General features: G+C 49.9%; 1 protein-coding gene across 1 annotated transcript in view; it reads right to left on the bottom strand.

Moving 5' to 3' along the window:
* The window catches only part of C2CD3 (C2 domain containing 3 centriole elongation regulator), a 348,142-nt gene that overhangs the window by 167,441 nt on the left and 161,796 nt on the right, over positions 1 to 18,905 (bottom strand). Inside the window, exon 25 of the mRNA XM_069203824.1 lies at positions 4,155 to 4,293. Coding sequence (XP_069059925.1) covers positions 4,155 to 4,293 — 139 coding nt within the window. The remainder of the gene's footprint in view (positions 1 to 4,154; positions 4,294 to 18,905) is intronic.

Below are 18,905 nucleotides of genomic sequence, written 5' to 3'. Positions count from 1 at the left end.
ACTGCTTGTGTAACAGGAAAAGGCACAAATACCTTGTGCAAAAGAGTAAAAACGGACCGTGTGACAGAAACACTGCTAAAGAAGAATAATGCATGTACTGCTTGCTATTAAATCATGTTAAGTGTGTTTCCCCAGTGTCACATACCTGTGACAATCCTCCAAAAGGGCAGTGTATCTGGGTTGGCCCTGACTTGTACAGGTGCGGATTCACACTGTGATGGATTGTGAGAAAGCGTACTGACGTGTTTGGAATATTCCATAGTCTCTTCATTTACACGTTCATGTCACTGCTTGTAACCTTTTAGTACCTGCACTCATATATTGGGATCTGGAAACCAAAATGATAGCACAGTCTGGCAATACAGACTCACACGCTCAGTGACAGATGTCTCATGCCCCGAGGTTCATTCAAGACAGATTCAAACTTTGTGCATCATTACAACTATCTGGAATAGCGAGGCCAACATATAGGTAGAACTCATTCATTGATGCCACAGAGGAACATTAATTCTCACATGTTGAAGAGTTATCTCATGAGACATAACTCTTCCTGACAAAGGCTGAGGAACTCCACCCACTATAGCAGTGACCCAGAACGTTCTACATTGGCCTGGGTGTGGCAAACAGTCAGGGTTGAGGTGGAATAGCATCTAGGAGCTGGTGTGAAGGTCCCATTCTTCTAAGTCCCTAAAGGTCCACCAGGGTTGCGCTTCGAGTCCCATGCTGAGAAACTAGCACTGAGACTTGGTTAGGGCCCATCTCACTGTCTGGACTAGTGGGTCCCTACCCACCCTCTTACTCAGAAGGCCTAGAAGCCCTGCAGGTAGCGGACCAAAGTGTAATGACTTCTTAATCCACAAAAGGTCACTGGGTCTGAGATCCTCTCTGATTCCTTTGCCCTATGCCTCCTGAAGACAAGTGTAAAATTGTCTGGCCTGTGGCTTGGACTTGGGCTTTTCTAGATCATCCAGGCTTTGGTTCCACAGAGTCCAGTTTACCCTCTAGTAATGATCACATCCACGATCACAGTTTTCTCAGAGGGACATCTACTTCAATCTTTCCCATGCAGTAACTCCTTATTTTCTGGAATTTTCCAGAGAACTCAACACTTTGATATGTCTCTGCAGGTACACATAAAATCAGCTTCCAGAAGGCAAAGCCTATGTTCTTTGCAGCGACCAGTTTTTAATTGGCTGTGGAAGTAACTGTATAGGTAGAGATTACCTAGACTTCTATTTCGATACACAGATATTATCTTGGTGAGGGGGCAGGTTTAATATTTCATTCTTCTGGAGGTTTTCAGATCAGTAAAATCTAGAAATGTCCAAGCTTGTACTTCTCGTTATTACTCTTGGAAAAGTGAAAAATCAATATCAGAATACTCGCCTTTGTCCCTGAGGAACTATTGCTATGACATATTGTAGGGAAATGCCTTCCTTGGCATGGTTACCCCCTAACTTTTTGCCTTTTGTTGATGCTAGTTTTGATTGAAAGTGTGATGGGATCCTGCTAACCAGGCCCCAGCACCAGTGTTCTTTCCATAAACTGTACCTTTGTTCCCACAATTGGCACAGCCCTGGCACACAGATAAGTCCCATGTAACTGGTACCCATGTTACCAAGGGCCCTGTGGCCAGGGAAGGTTTCTAAGGGCTGCAGCATGTATTATGTTACCCTGGGGACCCCTCACTCAGCACATGCACACTGCCTCACAGCTTGTGTGTGCTGGTGGGGAGAAAATGACTAAGTCAACATGGCACTCCCCTCAGAGTGCCATGCCCTCAACCCACTGCCCGTGGCATAGGTAAGTAACCCCTCTAGCAGGCCTTGCAGACCTAAGGCAGGGTGCACTATACCACAGGTGAGGGCACAGTTGCATGAGCACTATGCCCCTACAGTGTCTAACCCAAATCTTAGACATTGTAAGTGCAGGGTAGCCATAAAGAGTATATGGTCTGGAAGTCTGTCAAACACAAACTCCACAGTTCCATAATGGCTACACTGAAATCTGGGGCGACTGGTATCAAACTTCTCAGCACAATAAATCCACAGAGATGCCCCCTGTGTACCAGTCCAAACACCAGTGTTAGGCTGACCAGTTCCTGCCAGCCTGCCACAACCAGACGGGTTTCTGGCCACATGGGGTGAGTGCCTTTGTCACCCTATGGCCAGGAACAAAGCCTGCACTGGGTGACCCCGGCCTTAAGAAATCCTCCATCTTGGTTTTGGAGAATTCCCCCAATAGGAATAGGGATGTGCCCCCTCCCCTCAGGGAGGCACAAGGAGGGTGTAGCCACCCTCCAGGACAGTAGCCATTGGCTACCGCCCCCAGACCTAAACACACCCCTAAATTTAGTATTTAGGGGTGACCCTGAACCCAGGAAATGGGATTCCTGCAACCTGAAGAAAGAAAAAGGACAGCTGACCTGAAAGCCCCGCAGAGACGACGGAGACAACAACTGACTTGTCCCCAGCCCCACCAGATTGTCTCCAGACTCAAAGAACCTGCACAGAGACGCATCCAGCAGGACCAGCGACCTCTGAGGCTCGAGTTCAGGACAACCAACACCGCAGAGAGGACTCCCAGGCGACTCCAACGACGTGGACATCCTGAGTCGACCTAACTGTACCACCCACAGCGACACCTTCAGAGAGGATCCAGAGGTCCCCCTGAGCGCGACTGTCTGGTAACAAAGGAACCAGACGCCTGGACCAAGCACTGCACCCGCAGCTCCCAGGACCGAAAGGAACCACCTACCAGTGCAGGAGTGACCAGCAGGGGGTCCTCATCCTAGCCCAGTCGGTGGCTGGCCTGAGAAGCCCCCCTGTGCCCTGCCTACATCGCCAGAGTGATGCCCGGGTCCTCCACATTGTTTCCTATGCCAAACCTGACACCTACTTTGCACACTGCACCCAGCCGCCCCTGTGCTGCTGAGGGTGTGTTTTGTGTGCTTGTTTGTTTCCCCTCCATTGCACTACAAAAAAACCCTGGTCTGCTCCCCGGGGATTCAGGTACTTACCTGCCAGCAGACTGGAATAGGAGCACCCCTGTTCTCCACAGGCACCTCTGTTATCTGGACCCTCCTCTGACCTCTGCAACTGACCGGCCCATGTGTTGCTGGTGCAGTGGCTTTGGGGTTGCCTTGAACCCCCAAAGGTGGGCTGCCTATGCCCAGGAGACTGAACTGGTAAGTGCTTTACTTGCCTGAGAAACTAACCAGGAACTGTTGGTTTTTGCACTGTGTCCACTTTTAAAATACCTTATTGCCATTTTAACCAAAACTGTGTATACTACTGTTTTAAATCAAAGTTCTTTACTTACCTGTGTGAAGTACCTTGCAATTTATGTATTTACCTAAAATTTGAATCTTGTGGTTCTAAAATAAATTAAGAAAATAATATTTTTCTATATAAAAACCTATTGGCCTGGAGTTAAGTCTTTGAGTGTGTGTTCTCCTTTATTGCCTGGGTGTGTACAACAAATGCTTAACACTACCCTCTGATAAGCTTACTGCTCGACCTCACTACCACAAAATAGAGCATTGGTATTATCTGTTATTGCCACTATCAACCTCTAAGGGGATCCCTTGGACTCTGTGCACACTATCTCTCACTTTTGAGATAGTATATACAGATGCAACTTCCTAACCGAGAACTGTGGAACTGGAAAGAAGGCTAGTGTGCTTCAGTATAGTCCCATTAGATGGGCTCAGATCTATTTCTGGGCATGTCTACTGTTTAGTGTTGAGGAAGACAACTGGGTTAACATATTGACAGTCTCAGAGAGATAACTTTGAAGAAATCAAAGACTACACCAAGAACACGATTTAAAGTGAGATGAAAAGATCTCTATGGGAAAGGTGAAAATCTGAGAAAATACCTTTGGCGTGCATGATTTGGGTAAGTAGGCAGACAAAACGGAGTTCAAAACATGGGGGTCGACATAGGGCAATACTCAGTCACAAACATGATGGATATCCCGTCCGCTGGTATTACGATCCCATTCTATCCTATAGGGATCGTAATATGGCGGATGGGATATCCATTACATTTGCTACCTCTGTCTTATGTGTATTATGCTCCAGGAAAGAATAGCGCACCTCGCAAGCAGAGAGAACGTGCTGCATAATGTCTTCAACCTGAACTTGCACATACCTGGTTTGTTGTTGAAAGTTCCAAACAGGCGAGTCTGTATTCTCTATGACTGGCGTAGATATTGGCACATCATTATTAGCAACAGCAAATGAGACACAACAGCTTGGTGTTGATACACTGCGCTCTGTCAGAGGACTCCCTAAAACACAAGAGGAAACGTTCAGAGCAAAATAGATGTTAGAAAAGGCTGGAGGACAAACTGTAAAACAGACTAAAATCTTGGAACAAGTTCATGCTTGCAATGGGAACAGCACATTTTTGGTAGGGGTGGGCAGTGAACTCCACTTGTTTAGTTTTTCCCACTCCGCTTACAGCGCAGAGTTTAAAAAAACTTCGCAGAGCAGAGTTTTTTCATTGTTCACGTTCTAAAATCTTACTCCTGACCACCTCCCAGCGAGACTTCTCAAAGCGGGCAGTCGCGGGTGGTCGCTACCGCTCGCGTTGAGAAATCTTCCTTTCGTACTGAGTAAGCTGGCACTAGAGTAGAAAATCTACTTGAGTGGCAGAAAAGAAGCAGTACCGTCTTTCGCTGCACGTAATGCCGTTCAGCACAGGACAAACACCCATCGCTAAAAATCAGTGCGAACGGCGCGACTTAACGCACTCCACCGCTTGCTAAATACTGAGTAGCGTGACTTAGTTTTTTGGTCACTTAATGGATGTTCTTGTGAACTCCGCCCAGGCCTAATTTTTAGAAGGCTGGCGCCCAGTCCCTATCTGTGCCATGCTCTCAAATTAAGAGGGCATGCAACAGTGCATTAATGAGAGTTCGACCATCAGTTCGAAGCTGCTGGTCCATCTTTCAGTGCAGGCAGCACACCCAGCCTTAGTTTTTAAGAGAGGCAGAGGTCTGCCTGGAGAGTGCAATGGGTGACTGCACCCACCTACAATGGGATTCTTAGCACCCTCCCCCGCCCACACTTCATTGCTTCTCTTGTAAGGTGCATACTTAAGGGGGTGCACTGATTCTGCGCTAGGTGGCAGACAATCTGTATGCCTCCAGGCAGCTTGTTTTCCCGTATGTTCACAGCAGTAATGTACAAGTTACTTACCTTCGGTAACGATATATCTGGTACAGACATATTCTAGTTTCCCCCAGGCGTCAGACAGGACCTGGAGATTTTTTCTTAGAGCAATACCCATGCGCGTCTGTAGGTGGCGTTGGTCGACTCCACGGGCGTCGTACTAGCTGTGTTGAAGTCAGGAGTAGTACATAGACACCGCCTTAGCGCAGTGACGTGAGTTTCTTTTCACAACTTTCAACGCCAAAGCCGCAGAGAACACTGAGATTGGTGTGCCAGAGCTAAGGCCCTGAATGGGGAAACCCTGTCCATAAAAATCAGTTTGCAAGCTGGGTGGGTGGGTGGGTTGGTAATGAATATGTGATTAGAATATGTCTCTACCAGATATATTGTTACCAAAGGTAAGTAACTTGTACATCTGATAGAGACTTCTAGTTGCGGATTCCTTACGTTAAAATAGATACGCAAGCAATGCCATCCTCGGAGGAGGGCTGCGAACCAAGATCATACTAGAAAGTCCTGCAGGACCAAACGACCAAAGTAGTCGTCCCAACAGACCTGACTGTCCAGGCAGTAATGTTTAGTAAACGTGTGCAAGGATGTCCATGTAGCTGCCTGGCAGAAAGCCAGGGCAGGAACTCCACGTGCTAACGCAGTGAAATCAGCAGTCGCTCTGGTGGAATGAGCGCCTGAGCCCTCAGGGGGTTGTTTTTTGGCCAAAGCGTAGCACATCTTGATGCAAAGAAGTACCCATTGAGAGACAGTATGTTTTTGCACCGCCTTTTCTTTCTTTGCACCCACATATGCAACAAAGAGTTAATCGTCCACCCGGGAATCTTTATGTACGATTGAGATAGAACGCAAACACTCTTTTGGGGTCCAGACGGTGGAGTCTCTGCTCCTCATGAGAAAGATGTGGAGGTGCATAAAAAGTAACTAAGGTGATGGACTGGCCTACGTGAAAAGGCATAACGATCTTGGGAAGGAAGGAAGCCTTAGTGCGTAACACCACTTTGTCAGGGTGCACATACAAGTATGGGAGCTTTGAAGGAAGTGCCTGAAGCTCACTGACCCTGCGTGCAGCAGTGATGGCAACAAGAAAAAGTATTGAAAGTAAAGAGCCATAAAGGACAATTGTGCATCGGCTCAAAGGGAGTACACATTAAGAAAGTAAGCACAAGACTGAGGTCCCACTGAGGCATGATAAATGGAGTGGTAGGAAACAAATGGGTGAGACCCTTAAGGAATTGACTGACAATAGGAGACTTAAAGAGTGGAGGCTGATCAGGCAACCTAAGAAATAGCCGATAAATAACCTTTGAGGGTGCCCAAAGCAGAGCCCTGCTGGGCTAAAGAAAGAATGGACAAAAGAACCTCAGAAAGAGGAGTAGAAAGGGGGTCACAGATTTGTTGGAACACCATGCCACAAATTTATGCCACCGACAGGCGTATACCATTTTGGTGGAGGGACACCTGGCTGCCAAGATAACATTACAGACGTCCCCTGCTGCTGCTACAGAAGATCCTCCCGAAGAGGCAGTCTGTTTGGAGGATTGGTGGTCATGCTCAATAGCTCTGGATACCATACTCTCCGTGCCCAGTCCGGAGCCACCAGGATAACTTGGGCCCATTTGTTCCTGATCTTCTTGAGAACTCTAGGCAGAAGTGGTATAGGCGGAAAGGTAGAAAGGAGGCCGAAGTTCCACTCGAGACAAAAAGTGTCTCTGAGCGAGTGCCGCCTTGGAAACTCCAACGCGCAAAACAGCTAACATTGCACGTTCTCTGTGGAGGCGAACAGACCTAACGAAGGCTCTCCCCACTGCTGAAAGAGGCTGTGCGTCACCTCCAGATGGAGACGCCATTCGTGATGGGCTATGTATCGACGGCTGAGTTTGTCTGCTCTGGCATTCAGAGAGCCTGCAGGATGTTGAACCACCAGGGTAATGTCCTGATGTGCCAGCCATGTCCAGAGGCGCAGTGCCTCCTGACAAAGAGTCCAGGACCCTACTCCGACCTATTTGTTACAGTACCACATGGTGGCAGTATTGTCCGTGAAAACGTGCACTACTTTCCCTTTGAGAGAGTGAAGAAATGCTTTCAATGCAAGCATGATCGCCCAGAGCTCCAAAAGACTGATATGGAGCCCAGACTGGTGGAGCCCAAAGGCCTCTGATCTTCACCTGTCCCATGTGGCCACCCCATCCCAGAAGTGATGCATCCGTGACTATGGATAGATCTGGCAAGGGAAGGGAGAGGGATATGCCTTGGACCCAATGCGGATTCGAAAGCCAGCACTGCAGGTCCTTCGCAGTCCCCCCTAAAATCTGGACCATGTCAGAGAGATTTCCGTGATGGCGCACACAGTGAAACTTCAAGACCCATTGCAGAGCCCGCATATGCAATCTGGCACGTGTCACTAGCAGGATGCACCAGGCCATGAGGCCCAGCAGCCTCAGAGTGAGTCTCACCGAAACCCAAGACAGAGGCTGGAAGACCACCCTCTTCCGGAACCCACCTATCAACACCACCGACAAAGCAGCCCGCAACCTTAGGCAATGGATCGACAACTGTGCCAACACTCTCGCCTCAATCAAGAAACCTTCTAACAGATGCACTGACAGAAAGGCCTTCTGGTTCACCACTGACCTTCAAGAATCTAAGCAAACATGCAGAAGTCTCGAGAAGAAGTGGCACCAAGATCAGACATCGGACAATCATACCTTCAAGAACGCCATCCACAGACATCACCAACTCATCCTAACCCCCAAAAGAACCGCCTTTAAAGAACAATCAACAACAAAGCACACAGCTGCAAGGAGCTCTTCAACATCATGAAGGAGCTCTCCAACCCCGGCTCCAACATCAACAACATCCCATCACAAGACCTCTGCAACTCCCCAGCCACCTTCTTCTACTGCAAGATTGCAGACATCCATGACAGCTTCAATACTCAGACCCCCCCCCCCCCCCCCCATCAACCACTGACACCACAGACTCACCGCGCACCAGCCTCCTGCTCTCCTGGACCCACATCAACGATGACGAAACCATTGAAATCATGAATAGCACCCACTCCAGCTCACCATCTGACCACTATCCTCACCACATCTTCAACAAAGGAAGCTCCGTCATCACACTCCAACTCCGGAAGATCATCAACAGTTCCTTTGAGACAACCACCTTCCCAGAGAGCTGGAAACACGCCGAGATCAACGCCCTCCTCAAGAAACCCAAGGCGGACCCAAAGGACCTCAGGAAATTCCGGACCATCTCCCTGCTCCCCTTCCCGGCAAAAGTCATGGAGAAAATTGCCAACAAACAACTGACCTGTTTCCTCGAGGAGAACAACAATCTCGACCCGTCCCAATCCAGATTCCGCAGCAAACACAGCATCAAAACCACCCTCCTCGCCATCACCAATGATATCAGGACCATACTGGACAACGGCGAAACCGCGGCCCTCATCCTCCTGGACCTCTCAGCCACGTTCAACACTGTCTGCCACCACACCCTACGCACACGCCTCAACGATGCAGGGATCCGCAACAGAACCCTGGACTGGATAACCTCCTTCCTCACCAGCAGAACTCAGAGAGTCCGCCTCCCTCCATTCTGCCCTGAAGCCACCAAAATCATCTGCAGCGAACCCCAGGGATCGTCCCTCAGCTCGACCCTCTTTAAAGTCTACATGGCTGCTCGCAAACATCGCCCGATCTCACAACCTCAACATCATCTCATACGTCGATAACACCCAGCTGATCCTCTCCCTCACCAAGGACCCCGCCATCGTCAAAACCAACCTCCAAAAAGGAATGAAGGCCATCGCCGAATGGATGAAGAACAGCTGCCTGAAACTGAATTCTGACAAAACTGAGGTCCTCATCCTCGGCTCCACCCCATCTGCATGGGACAACTCCTGGTGGCCTGCCACACTGGGAACCGCACCGACACCCACCGGCCACGCAGGCAACCTGGGATTCATCCTGGACTCATCACTATCAATGACCCAGCAAGTCAACTCCAGCTCTTCTTCCTGCTTCAATATCCTCTGCATGCTTCGGAAGATCTACAAATGGATCCCCACTGAAACCAGAATGACGGTCACCAAAGCCCTCATAAGCAGCAAACTGGACTTTGGCAATGCCCTCTATGCAGGAACTACGGTCAAGCTCCAGAAAAGACTGCAACGCATACAGAATGCCTCTGCACGCCTCATCCTGGACATCCCCCTCACCACTGCCACATGGCTCCCCATCAACAAGAGACTCATGTTCAAACTCCTCACCCACGCTCACAAGGCACTGCACAACACCGGACCAGGATACCTCAACAGGGCTCTCCTTCTACACCCCAACCCGACAGCTTCGCTTCACCGACCTTGTCCTCGCCACCGTCCCACACATCCACAGAATGACCGAAGGTGACAGATCGTTCTCCCACCTCGCCGCCAAGACATGGAACACTCTTCCCACCCACCTGCAACAGACACAGGACCAACATACTTTCAGCAGACACCTCAAGACATGGCTGTTCGAGCAGTAGCAGTCCCCTCCCCATCAGCACCTTGAGACCCTCACAGGTGAGTAGTGCGCTTTACAAATGCTCCGATTGATTGGAATCATAGCCTGAATATCTTAGACTCGCTTTTTTGGAGGATAGGCCCGAAAACGCAGTGTCCAGAACAGCTCTGATGAAAGGGAGTGTCTGAGAGGGAGTCAGGTGTGACTTAGGCATGTTTATAGTGAACATCAGCGTGTGCAGGAGGTTTGCTGTAGTCTGAAGGCGGGAGACTACTTTCTGGGCGAGTCTGCCTTCAACAGCCAGTCATCAAGGTAGGGGAAGACTGAAACCCCCAACCTGCGCACATGAGCTGCAACCACTGCCATCAGTTTTGTGAACACTCGAGGGGTGCTGGTAAGGCCAAAGGGTAGCATGGTAAATTGAAAGTGCTCGTGACCTACCACGAATCGTAGGTAACATCTGTGGGCAGGCAGCATGGGAATATGAAAATAAGTGTCCTGCAAGTCCAACACTACCATCCAGTCTCCTGGGTCCAAGGCAGACAGGACCTGTGCAAGGGTGAGCATTCTGAATTTCTCCTTCTTGAGGAAAAGATAGAGGTCCCGAAGGTCTAGGATAGGATGTAAGCCCTTTTTTGGGCACCAGAAAGTAGTGGGGATAACAATCACGACCTACTTCTGGCGCAGGGACCCTTTCTATGGCTCCCTTGGCCAAAAGAGCTGCAAGTTCCCGGTGGAGAAGTGCCAAATGATCCTCTAGAATATGGCTCACTGATGGAGGCATGGCTGGTGGGGCATATTCGAAGGGGAGGGAGTAGCCCCTTTGAACAATCTGCAAAACCCACCTGTCCATAGTGATGGATTCCCAGTGGGGCAGGTGATGGTGAATGCTGCCGACAACTGGACCGGAGTGAGGGGACGGACTAGGAGGGTTTGGAGGCTACAGCAGGGGCAGGGGTGGACTGGGCAGACCTCTGGTTCCCTGTCCCATGCGTGATTCTGTGTCCCCGGCTGCACAGTGGCTAAACAGCATGGGTGGCACGGTGACTGGGATAGGGACGCGACATGGAGCCACTTCCTTGGCAACGAGAGGGGTGAAAGGCGAACTTTTGGGGACGAGGAGCAGTGGAAGGGCTGAGGGACCAGGCCATGGCCTGGGAGTCCTTGAATCTCTCTAAAGCTGAGTCCGCCTGGTCTCCAAACAGACGGGAGCCATCGAAGGGCATGGCCGTAAGAGTCTGTTGGACAGCCCCCAAAAAATACAGATGTACGCAACCAGGGTGGCGCCTCAAGGCCACCGTCGTCGCAACCGATCTGCCTAGAGAGTCGCTCATGTCCAGCCCACATCTGATTATGAACTTAGCCGCATCTCTCCCATTGGTGACAGCTTGGGAGATGATAGCACGGGCCTCCTCCTGTATCTGGGACAGAACTTGTGTGACCGTATCCCACAGAGAGTGCATATAGTGGCCCAAAAGGCATGCAGTTGTTCACTGAACGCAGAGCGGGACTGGAGGAAGAAAGCATCTTTTTCCCAAATTGTTCCAGCCTTTTTGTTTCCCTATCCGGGGGTGCGGAAGGGAATGCGCCCGAGGATGAGGATGCCTGGATGACAAGGCTCTCAGGCGTGGGGTTTTGGGACAGGAATTTAGGGTTGTTTGAGGTGGGTCGATGGCGGCGTGCAATAGTCCTGTTCACAGGAGCCCCTGTGTTGAGTCTGGACCAAGTACCCAAAAGGAGATCGGTGAGGGCTTCACTGAATGATAGAATAGGTTCCCACATGGAAGCCCCTGGCTGAAGCACCTCCGTCAGGAGATTAGACCTGACCTGAACAGTAGGCAGCTCAAGGCCAAAGACCTCAGCCGCCCTACTGACCACCACGGATGAAGTTGCTCCCTCCGCCGTAGCCACGGTCGGAGGAGACAGACCACTGGCCTTGCCCAACTCCTGTGCCCAGTCCAAATTAGGGTTATCCTGGAATTCATAAGGGTCCATGGACCCCTCCAATTCTTCCCCGAATTCGTATCCATAAGAAAAAGGGTCAGAATCCAGTCTGAGGCGAATAGGCCCTATCGAAGGAGGCGTTGTCGGCCGGCGCCGGTCCAACTCCGAGTCATCAGGGATGAGGATCAGGTCAACGTCGATGGTGGGCACCACCAACTTTGGGAGCATCGACAATCGATTGGGCACCGGGGAAGGTCACAATCGTACAACCGGCACAGATCTGAGAGCGGATTCAGAGGGGCCCTCGGTGGCCAGAGCCAGAGGCAAGGAACCAAAGGCCCCCCAACCAAACCCCTAGGGCCCGAAGGCGCCATATCGGGGTCGGCCAGCCCAAATATGAGGCGCATGGCCTCATAAAACTCCTTTAATTGGGATGGGGCCGCTTTGGTTCCCAGAAAATCAGGGGAGCGCGGAGCGGGCCCAGAAGCAGGCTCCGAAGATGTAGGCCTTGAGCGTTGACGCTCCTCCTGTGTTGTATCAACCGAGTGACGTGGCGAAGTCGAAGGGTGACAGGATTTCTTCTACTTCCCTTGACCCAAAGACTTCAAAGAATGGTGATGGCTCCGCGACCGGTCTCAATACCTTCTCTTCGAGTGAGACCAGGACCTACACTGAGTCGAGGGCCGGGCCGCCATAAGCTTGAGGGAACGCTCCCTCAAGGCCTTTGGCTGCACGGCCCAGCACTCGAAGCACGACTTCAGGTTGTGGTCGCGCTCCAGGCAACACAAACAGACCCAATGCGGATCTGTCACCGACATCATGTGGTGACAGTCCTCGCATATTTTGAAGTCGGTCTTCAGGGACATCCCTCGACACACCAAAAACTTGACAAGAGTCAAAGTCAGTCAAAAAAATAAAAACCAGGGTAGCTCTCGCCAGATCAGCCTGTGGCGTGGAAAGAAAAGAACTGACGTCACTGCGCTGATGCAGCATCTACGTACTACTCCTGTCATCACGGCAACTACGACGCTCGTGGAGTCGACCGACGCCACCTACAGACACGCAATGGTATTGCTCGAAGAACAAATCTCCGGATCCAGTCTGACACCTGGGGGAAAATTCGAAGGTAAGGAATCTGCATCTCAAAGTCTCTATCAGATAAGGGGTACATGCAAAGGCGTAATCTTATTTGTATGCTGCAACGCCATTGTGGAAAAGGGGGATTGTCTAATTGACATTGTACCAGCACGTATTTGCAGCATCGAGATCTATATTACAGAAGGGACTGCACAAGCATCTGCAGCCTCTTATGTAATATCAAAGTTCCTACAACTGCAAAAAGTTGGCATAAACTCTTGTTGTACCTCCAGGGCACTATGTGTAATACACCCCCTGGTGGGTTTGATTCTTCATAAGTGTTTCTACGTTTTGAATAATTTTGAAATATATTTTACAATAGCAATGTAGGTAAAAAGTACTGGTGTCATTTAGCGGCTATAGTTCCAACAGAAAGGACGCCTTCATTTGGCGCTAAGGGACCAACTGACCCAGAATAGACAGACCCTGCACCTTATCTCTGCCCAGTCCGCTCTGAAGACAGTGATAGTCCGAGTAATTCCCAAGTTCAGGGTCAGTCCAGATCTGAACCAGCTCGGGCCGGTTCTTCGGAGAGTCCCCCCCCTCTCTGACAGAAATAGCTCCTTCCAGGGAGCGCGAGGTCAGGTTCTGCGAAGCCGCAGCGCCTCCCGGCAGCAACAAGTGACACGTAAGGGAAGAACTAAGCCCACTAGACACAGAAACCGGAACCGAATCCGGGGAGGAACGCAACTTCCGCTCCGTGCTCGCGCGCTCGACGTCAGCAAAAGTCTTGGAAACTTTCTGGAATGTTCTCTGGTATCAGACCGAACATTCACTGGGGGGCAACGCTCGTCACTGCGCAGGCCTTGGGCGCTTATCACAGGAAAGACACGGCGGCTGGGAGGGGGTACACGAAGACAAAGGCGGGTCTCCGTTCCGCGGGCCGTAATGTTACTAAGTATTTGAAAGGACTGAACTCTTGGCTCAGTGATGAGGGATTGTCCCTACATATTTGATACTGTGTGGACCTTGGAGCAGCGGTAGCTTCAAGCGCCGGCTGATGGTCAGTGAGCTGCATGCTCGCCGCTCACATCTGCTGAGCTCTGCAGGTCACAAGTTCGAACCAAAGCTGCTTCTCATCCTAACAAGATCGATAACTGCGGCTAGTAACTCCTGCTATTTGTAGTGTTCAGAAACCACGGACATGAAGTAAAAGGTGAATATTATTAACTTGCAGTGCTGGGCAGAAAGCAATATGAGTGACTGGGGAAAGCTACCGAAACCAGGAGGCAGGAGGGTCGGTGCCCGCACTGGTAGCTGCAGCAGCATTAGACAGCACACCCAGGTGTGTTTGTATGTGACATTTACATCCCAATGACAATTCTGGGCAGGAACCCAGATCTTCGGGTTCAAAGGTCAGCATATTACCTACTAGACGCATCCTACAAACCCTTTCATGCTTGATCACACAGGGATCGTAAGCAGCAGGTACAATGGATGCAACGAAGCAACAGACACTAAAGTGTTAGACATGAACTGTCTGATCTATATCAATTTGACAATACATTTACTCAATGTGTATGTTCTTTGGACCCGACGTACGACGTCTTTTGCAACCATATAATGGCCTTTCCCAATGTACTATCCCTATGTGAGCTGGTATGCAAATACCGATTCACAAAATAGGGACTGCGACTCACAGTTAGGAAGGGTCTGGAATACCTTATTATTACCCCTCAACGCACGAGCCACCGTGTGTGAATTGCGCGCACGCAGGCACGAGGCCTCCCAGGCCGCTCGCCTCTGCTGAGGGAGATGGAATGGGGCCCCCAGCTCGCTGCCACAGGATGGAAACTAAATGGTGGTTCCTACAGGATGAGAAGTTCGTGGAGGCATGCAGGGACATGGGTCTGTAGTTCTGAGCGAAATCTAGGAACTGTAGATTCCCCTAAAGTCCTCTGGGAGGCACAGAAGGCCACCCTACGAGGAGGCATTATTAGTTACTGCAAAGGATGGCGGACCCTTCTCTGCCAAACAACTCGAGGACCTCGAAACACGGGTGCTCAACCTGGAAAAACAATACCTTAGCTCACAGCAAGACGAGATACTACGAAACTCCCGTCACGTGCAATCGATCCTGAAACAGGAACTCACTCAGAAGGCATGGATGGCCACAAACAGTCGTATATACCAATAGGGTGATACATCTAGCAAAACATCACATTGGCTCTGTATGCCCTGGCAGTCCAGTTCCCTGGTGGCATTCCTGAAGGGAAGATGGCACTCGTATTACAGACAGTGGCAGGACTGCAGAGGGGTTTGCAAATTTTTGTGGCAAAATCTACACCGCTGAGCCGATGGTCCACCCAAGTACCTGGAGCAGTTTGTGGCTGATGTGCCACTGCCCCAGTTGTTGCCCGACGCACGTGGCACCCTAGAAACAGAAGTAAGCAAGGAGGAGTTGAAGGGAGCCTTGGGAAGGCTCCACACGGAGAAAACACCTTGAACCAATTAATTCCCAGCAAAATTCTAGCGTCTGGTTTGGCCCACTTTTGGACCCTTGATGCTAAACATGTTCAACAAAGCTTTGGAGCAAGCGGAGCTGCCCCCGACCTACGCACATCATAGATACTGGTCATACCAGAGCTGGGCCTTTCAGGCCCCCTTTGCGAAGAATTAAGACCAATCTCCTTAATAAACTCTTAGGCGAAGATATGGGCCAAACTACTGGCAGGCGTGTTGGCAAAGGTGACCCAACACAGTCCATCCTGACCAGTCAGGCTTCATGGCCCACAGAGCCACTAGACATAACATTCAGGGTGTACAATGCCCTGGAGATGTGCAAGAACATACCAGGCCATCAGGCACTGCTGTTGGTGGCTTTGCGAAAGGCGTTTGACAAAGTCAAAAGGGACTACCTGTTTATCCTGCTCCGTCAATATGGTTTCAGCCCTCGTATCATAGGCTTCATCCGGCTTCTATATACCCATCTAAGAGCTCGGGTGCGAGTCGGTGGATCGGTGTCCCATTGGTTCCGGGTCAAGTGTGGAACTCGCCAGGGATGCTTCGCCTCCACTACTGTTCATGCTTGCCATTGAGCCCTTGGTGGTGTGGGTGAGAGTGGACAAATTATACTGTGGCCTCCAATGATCCAATGGAGTGACAGACAAAATCTCATATACGTGTACAACGTCCTGATGTTCCTGGACAATCCGGACTCGAGGGGCCCACAGGACTTCCAGATACAGATTTTTGGGATCTACTCAGGACTCTGCATTAACAGAGCCAAATCAGCTAGCTACCCGATAGACGACTGTCTCCACCTGGCACCCTGGGCTCCTGAGATCACGACAATCCCAAAGGGGTTTCAGTACTTCGGGGGTTTTACTACCCCACACAAAAACACCATATATGCACACAATTTGACATTTATGCTTCAGACACTAGGAAAGGATGTAAAGAATTAGTCCTCTATGCCACTGTCCCTGACAGGTCGATCAGCCATTTTCAAAATGGTTGCCCTCTCCAAACTACTTTATCAGCTCCAGAACTTCCCATTTCCAATTAACCAATCCTTCTCTGCGAAGGCCAACACATTGCTATGAATGTTGCTTTAGAACGGGGGAATACTGCAAGTCTCTCTAGACAAATGCTTCCGACCGAGGTTCGTGGGAGGCCTTACCACACCGAACATACTTTCCTACTATAGGGCGGCGCACCTCTTAGTAATAAATGCCAGGTAATTTGGGGGTTTTGATGATCCACACTATGCCTTGGAGAGCTGGATCCTGGGATGCACTAACTTACCCCATAACCTCTATGGAGGAGTTGTTCTGAACCAGACATCCTCTGCCACTAGCACAGTACTCAGGTTATGGAGAGAAATTGTTCGAGACACGGGTTGGGTTTCAAAGCTTGCACTGGAGACCCCTTTATGGCAAGGGACCGACTAGAATTTCCCAGGTGGCATCCCTGAAATGATTTTCAGCCTGGGATATTATAGGGGTGTCAACACTTGAAGACATCCTGCAAGACGGGGTCTTGAAGTCCTTTACGGACCTTCAGGATGAATACATTCTCCAATGCTCACAATTTTTTAGATACCTTCAACTACGCCATGCCCTACGTTCCTGAGTACTCCCCTTAGAAGCCAAAATAGTTCTAACCAACATAAAAGAACATAAACAGTCAGATATATACAGAATGCTGATCCGAAACGCGAACTAATGCATGATTCGGGTGAGGGAAGCCTGGGAATCAGACTTCGGTCTGCTGGGCGATGAAGACCGACTTGAAGCTGGCTGCCTCGCGCAAGACTTTGATTTCATCACGAATTTAGGCTCACTCAATTCAAAATTCTACATAGAATACACTTCACACATGTCAGACTCTACAAAATGGGCATGATCTCAACAGACCGATACCCGAAATGCAAGCAAGTAGGTGACCTATTACATACCTTCTGGCAGTGCCCGACTATCCAGGCCTACTGGTTGGCATTCTGGACACACTGACGGGCGAGAGGGGGTGCTGGGTCAGCCAATCCCCAAAGATCCCAAGCTGATTCTATTGCACATCTCCGACGGCACCGAGGGTAACAGATACCAAAAAGCACTAATGGGTTAGGCCTAGAAATAGCTAAGAGAGACAGTCTCCAAAACTGGAAATTGTCCTCTGCCCCATTGACCACTAAATGGGCTACCAGAATGGACCACTGTATGGCCCTTAAAAGACTGATAAACCAAGGACAAGGGTGCCCTCAAAAACATGGGAAGATCTGGTGGGGATGGGCTGACTATAGAGGCGTTACATTGGTTCCCTGTCCAGCCTCGCCCCGCCCTGGGCCTTGCACGTACACACACATGACTGATGACTCTGAAATCCCACCACATAAACCGTTTCCCTGTTGGGATGGAGATTGGGGGGGCGGGGCCTCAGCCCCACAATGTGACACTACCCACTGCGCACCCAGAGGGGGAGGGAGATTCAACGTCATTCTGTGCATGAATATGTATCTCAAAATGAATGTGTGGTTTGTTTATCAAATAAATAAAAGCTAAAAAAAAAAAAAAAAAAAATGAGTGAACATGTTCCCAATAGAGAGGATTAGCAGTAACGTCTTAGCTAATGTATAGATGAAAGGACAGCTTTCAGTTCCGTTTTCAAGGTCGCCAGCGAGGTGGTAGTTTGCAGGTTTGGGGGTAGTGAGTTCCAGATTCTGGTTGTGCTACCTGAGAAGGATTGTGTTGTGAGTTGTTAAAGGTTGGGGGTTCTAGCAGCAATGCTTTGGCATTCCGCAATGTCTAGAGCCTCTTGAGTTTGTTCACCAGGTATTGGGGAGTGGATGCATGTGTGCCTTATGGCTGATGCAAGCAATCTTGTATACAGCCGTGGCTCAATGGGCAATCACCACTGAAAGAAAAGCATAGATGTGATGTGGTCATCCCTTTTGGCCCTGTGGAAGAAGCGCGCTGCAGACAGTAGGATCAATTTCAGGGGCTTAAGGTGGGTTTTGGGGAGACCAGTCAAGAGCAAGTTACAATAGTGGATTCAGGAGAGCACCTATGCATGAGCAAGAGATTTCAAATCGTGCTCTGGAATGTAGTGGTGTATTCCCCAGAGACAACACAGTTGATGGTGTGTGCTCTTAGCATTAGTGCTGACTTGAGACTGCACAGTATCTTCTTGTCTAAAGATGTCTCCTAGGGATTTGCTGTCCACAATGGGGGGTTTACTACTGATGATGCTGTGTGAGTCCATTCAGGATTGTAACGCAAGTGTGCCTCGAAGGAGGGATGAGGAGAATTCAGTTTTGGAAGGGTTCAGATTTAGGTGATGAGAAGTCATCCCGCTGTGCCCAGAGGTTAGAATGATGGCGAGGTGTGAGATGCATTTGGTGTGGAGGTAAGGAGACCTTTGGGTATAGTTGTGTGTCATCAGCGTACTGATGAGAGAAAGTCCCCACTATATTAAGGAGAACTCCAGCTTGAATATGGTTGGGGGAAGAGTAAACTCTTGGGGGGCCCCTTGCGCCATCGATGGCTGTGCACATGAGAGGATGCTGCGCCTTCTGCCCTCTGTGCTCTGCTTGTTCTGTGCTCCTATGGGCTGTGCAGTTAGCAACGCTTGTGAATGCATTTTCACTCTGCATAGGCCAACACCAGTTGCATTGTCGATGTTTGCTTTAT

Source organism: Pleurodeles waltl, chromosome 8 (genome assembly GCF_031143425.1).
Source record: "Pleurodeles waltl isolate 20211129_DDA chromosome 8, aPleWal1.hap1.20221129, whole genome shotgun sequence".
Lineage (NCBI taxonomy): Eukaryota > Metazoa > Chordata > Amphibia > Caudata > Salamandridae > Pleurodeles > Pleurodeles waltl.
This window is presented reverse-complemented; position numbering and strand designations above follow the sequence as displayed.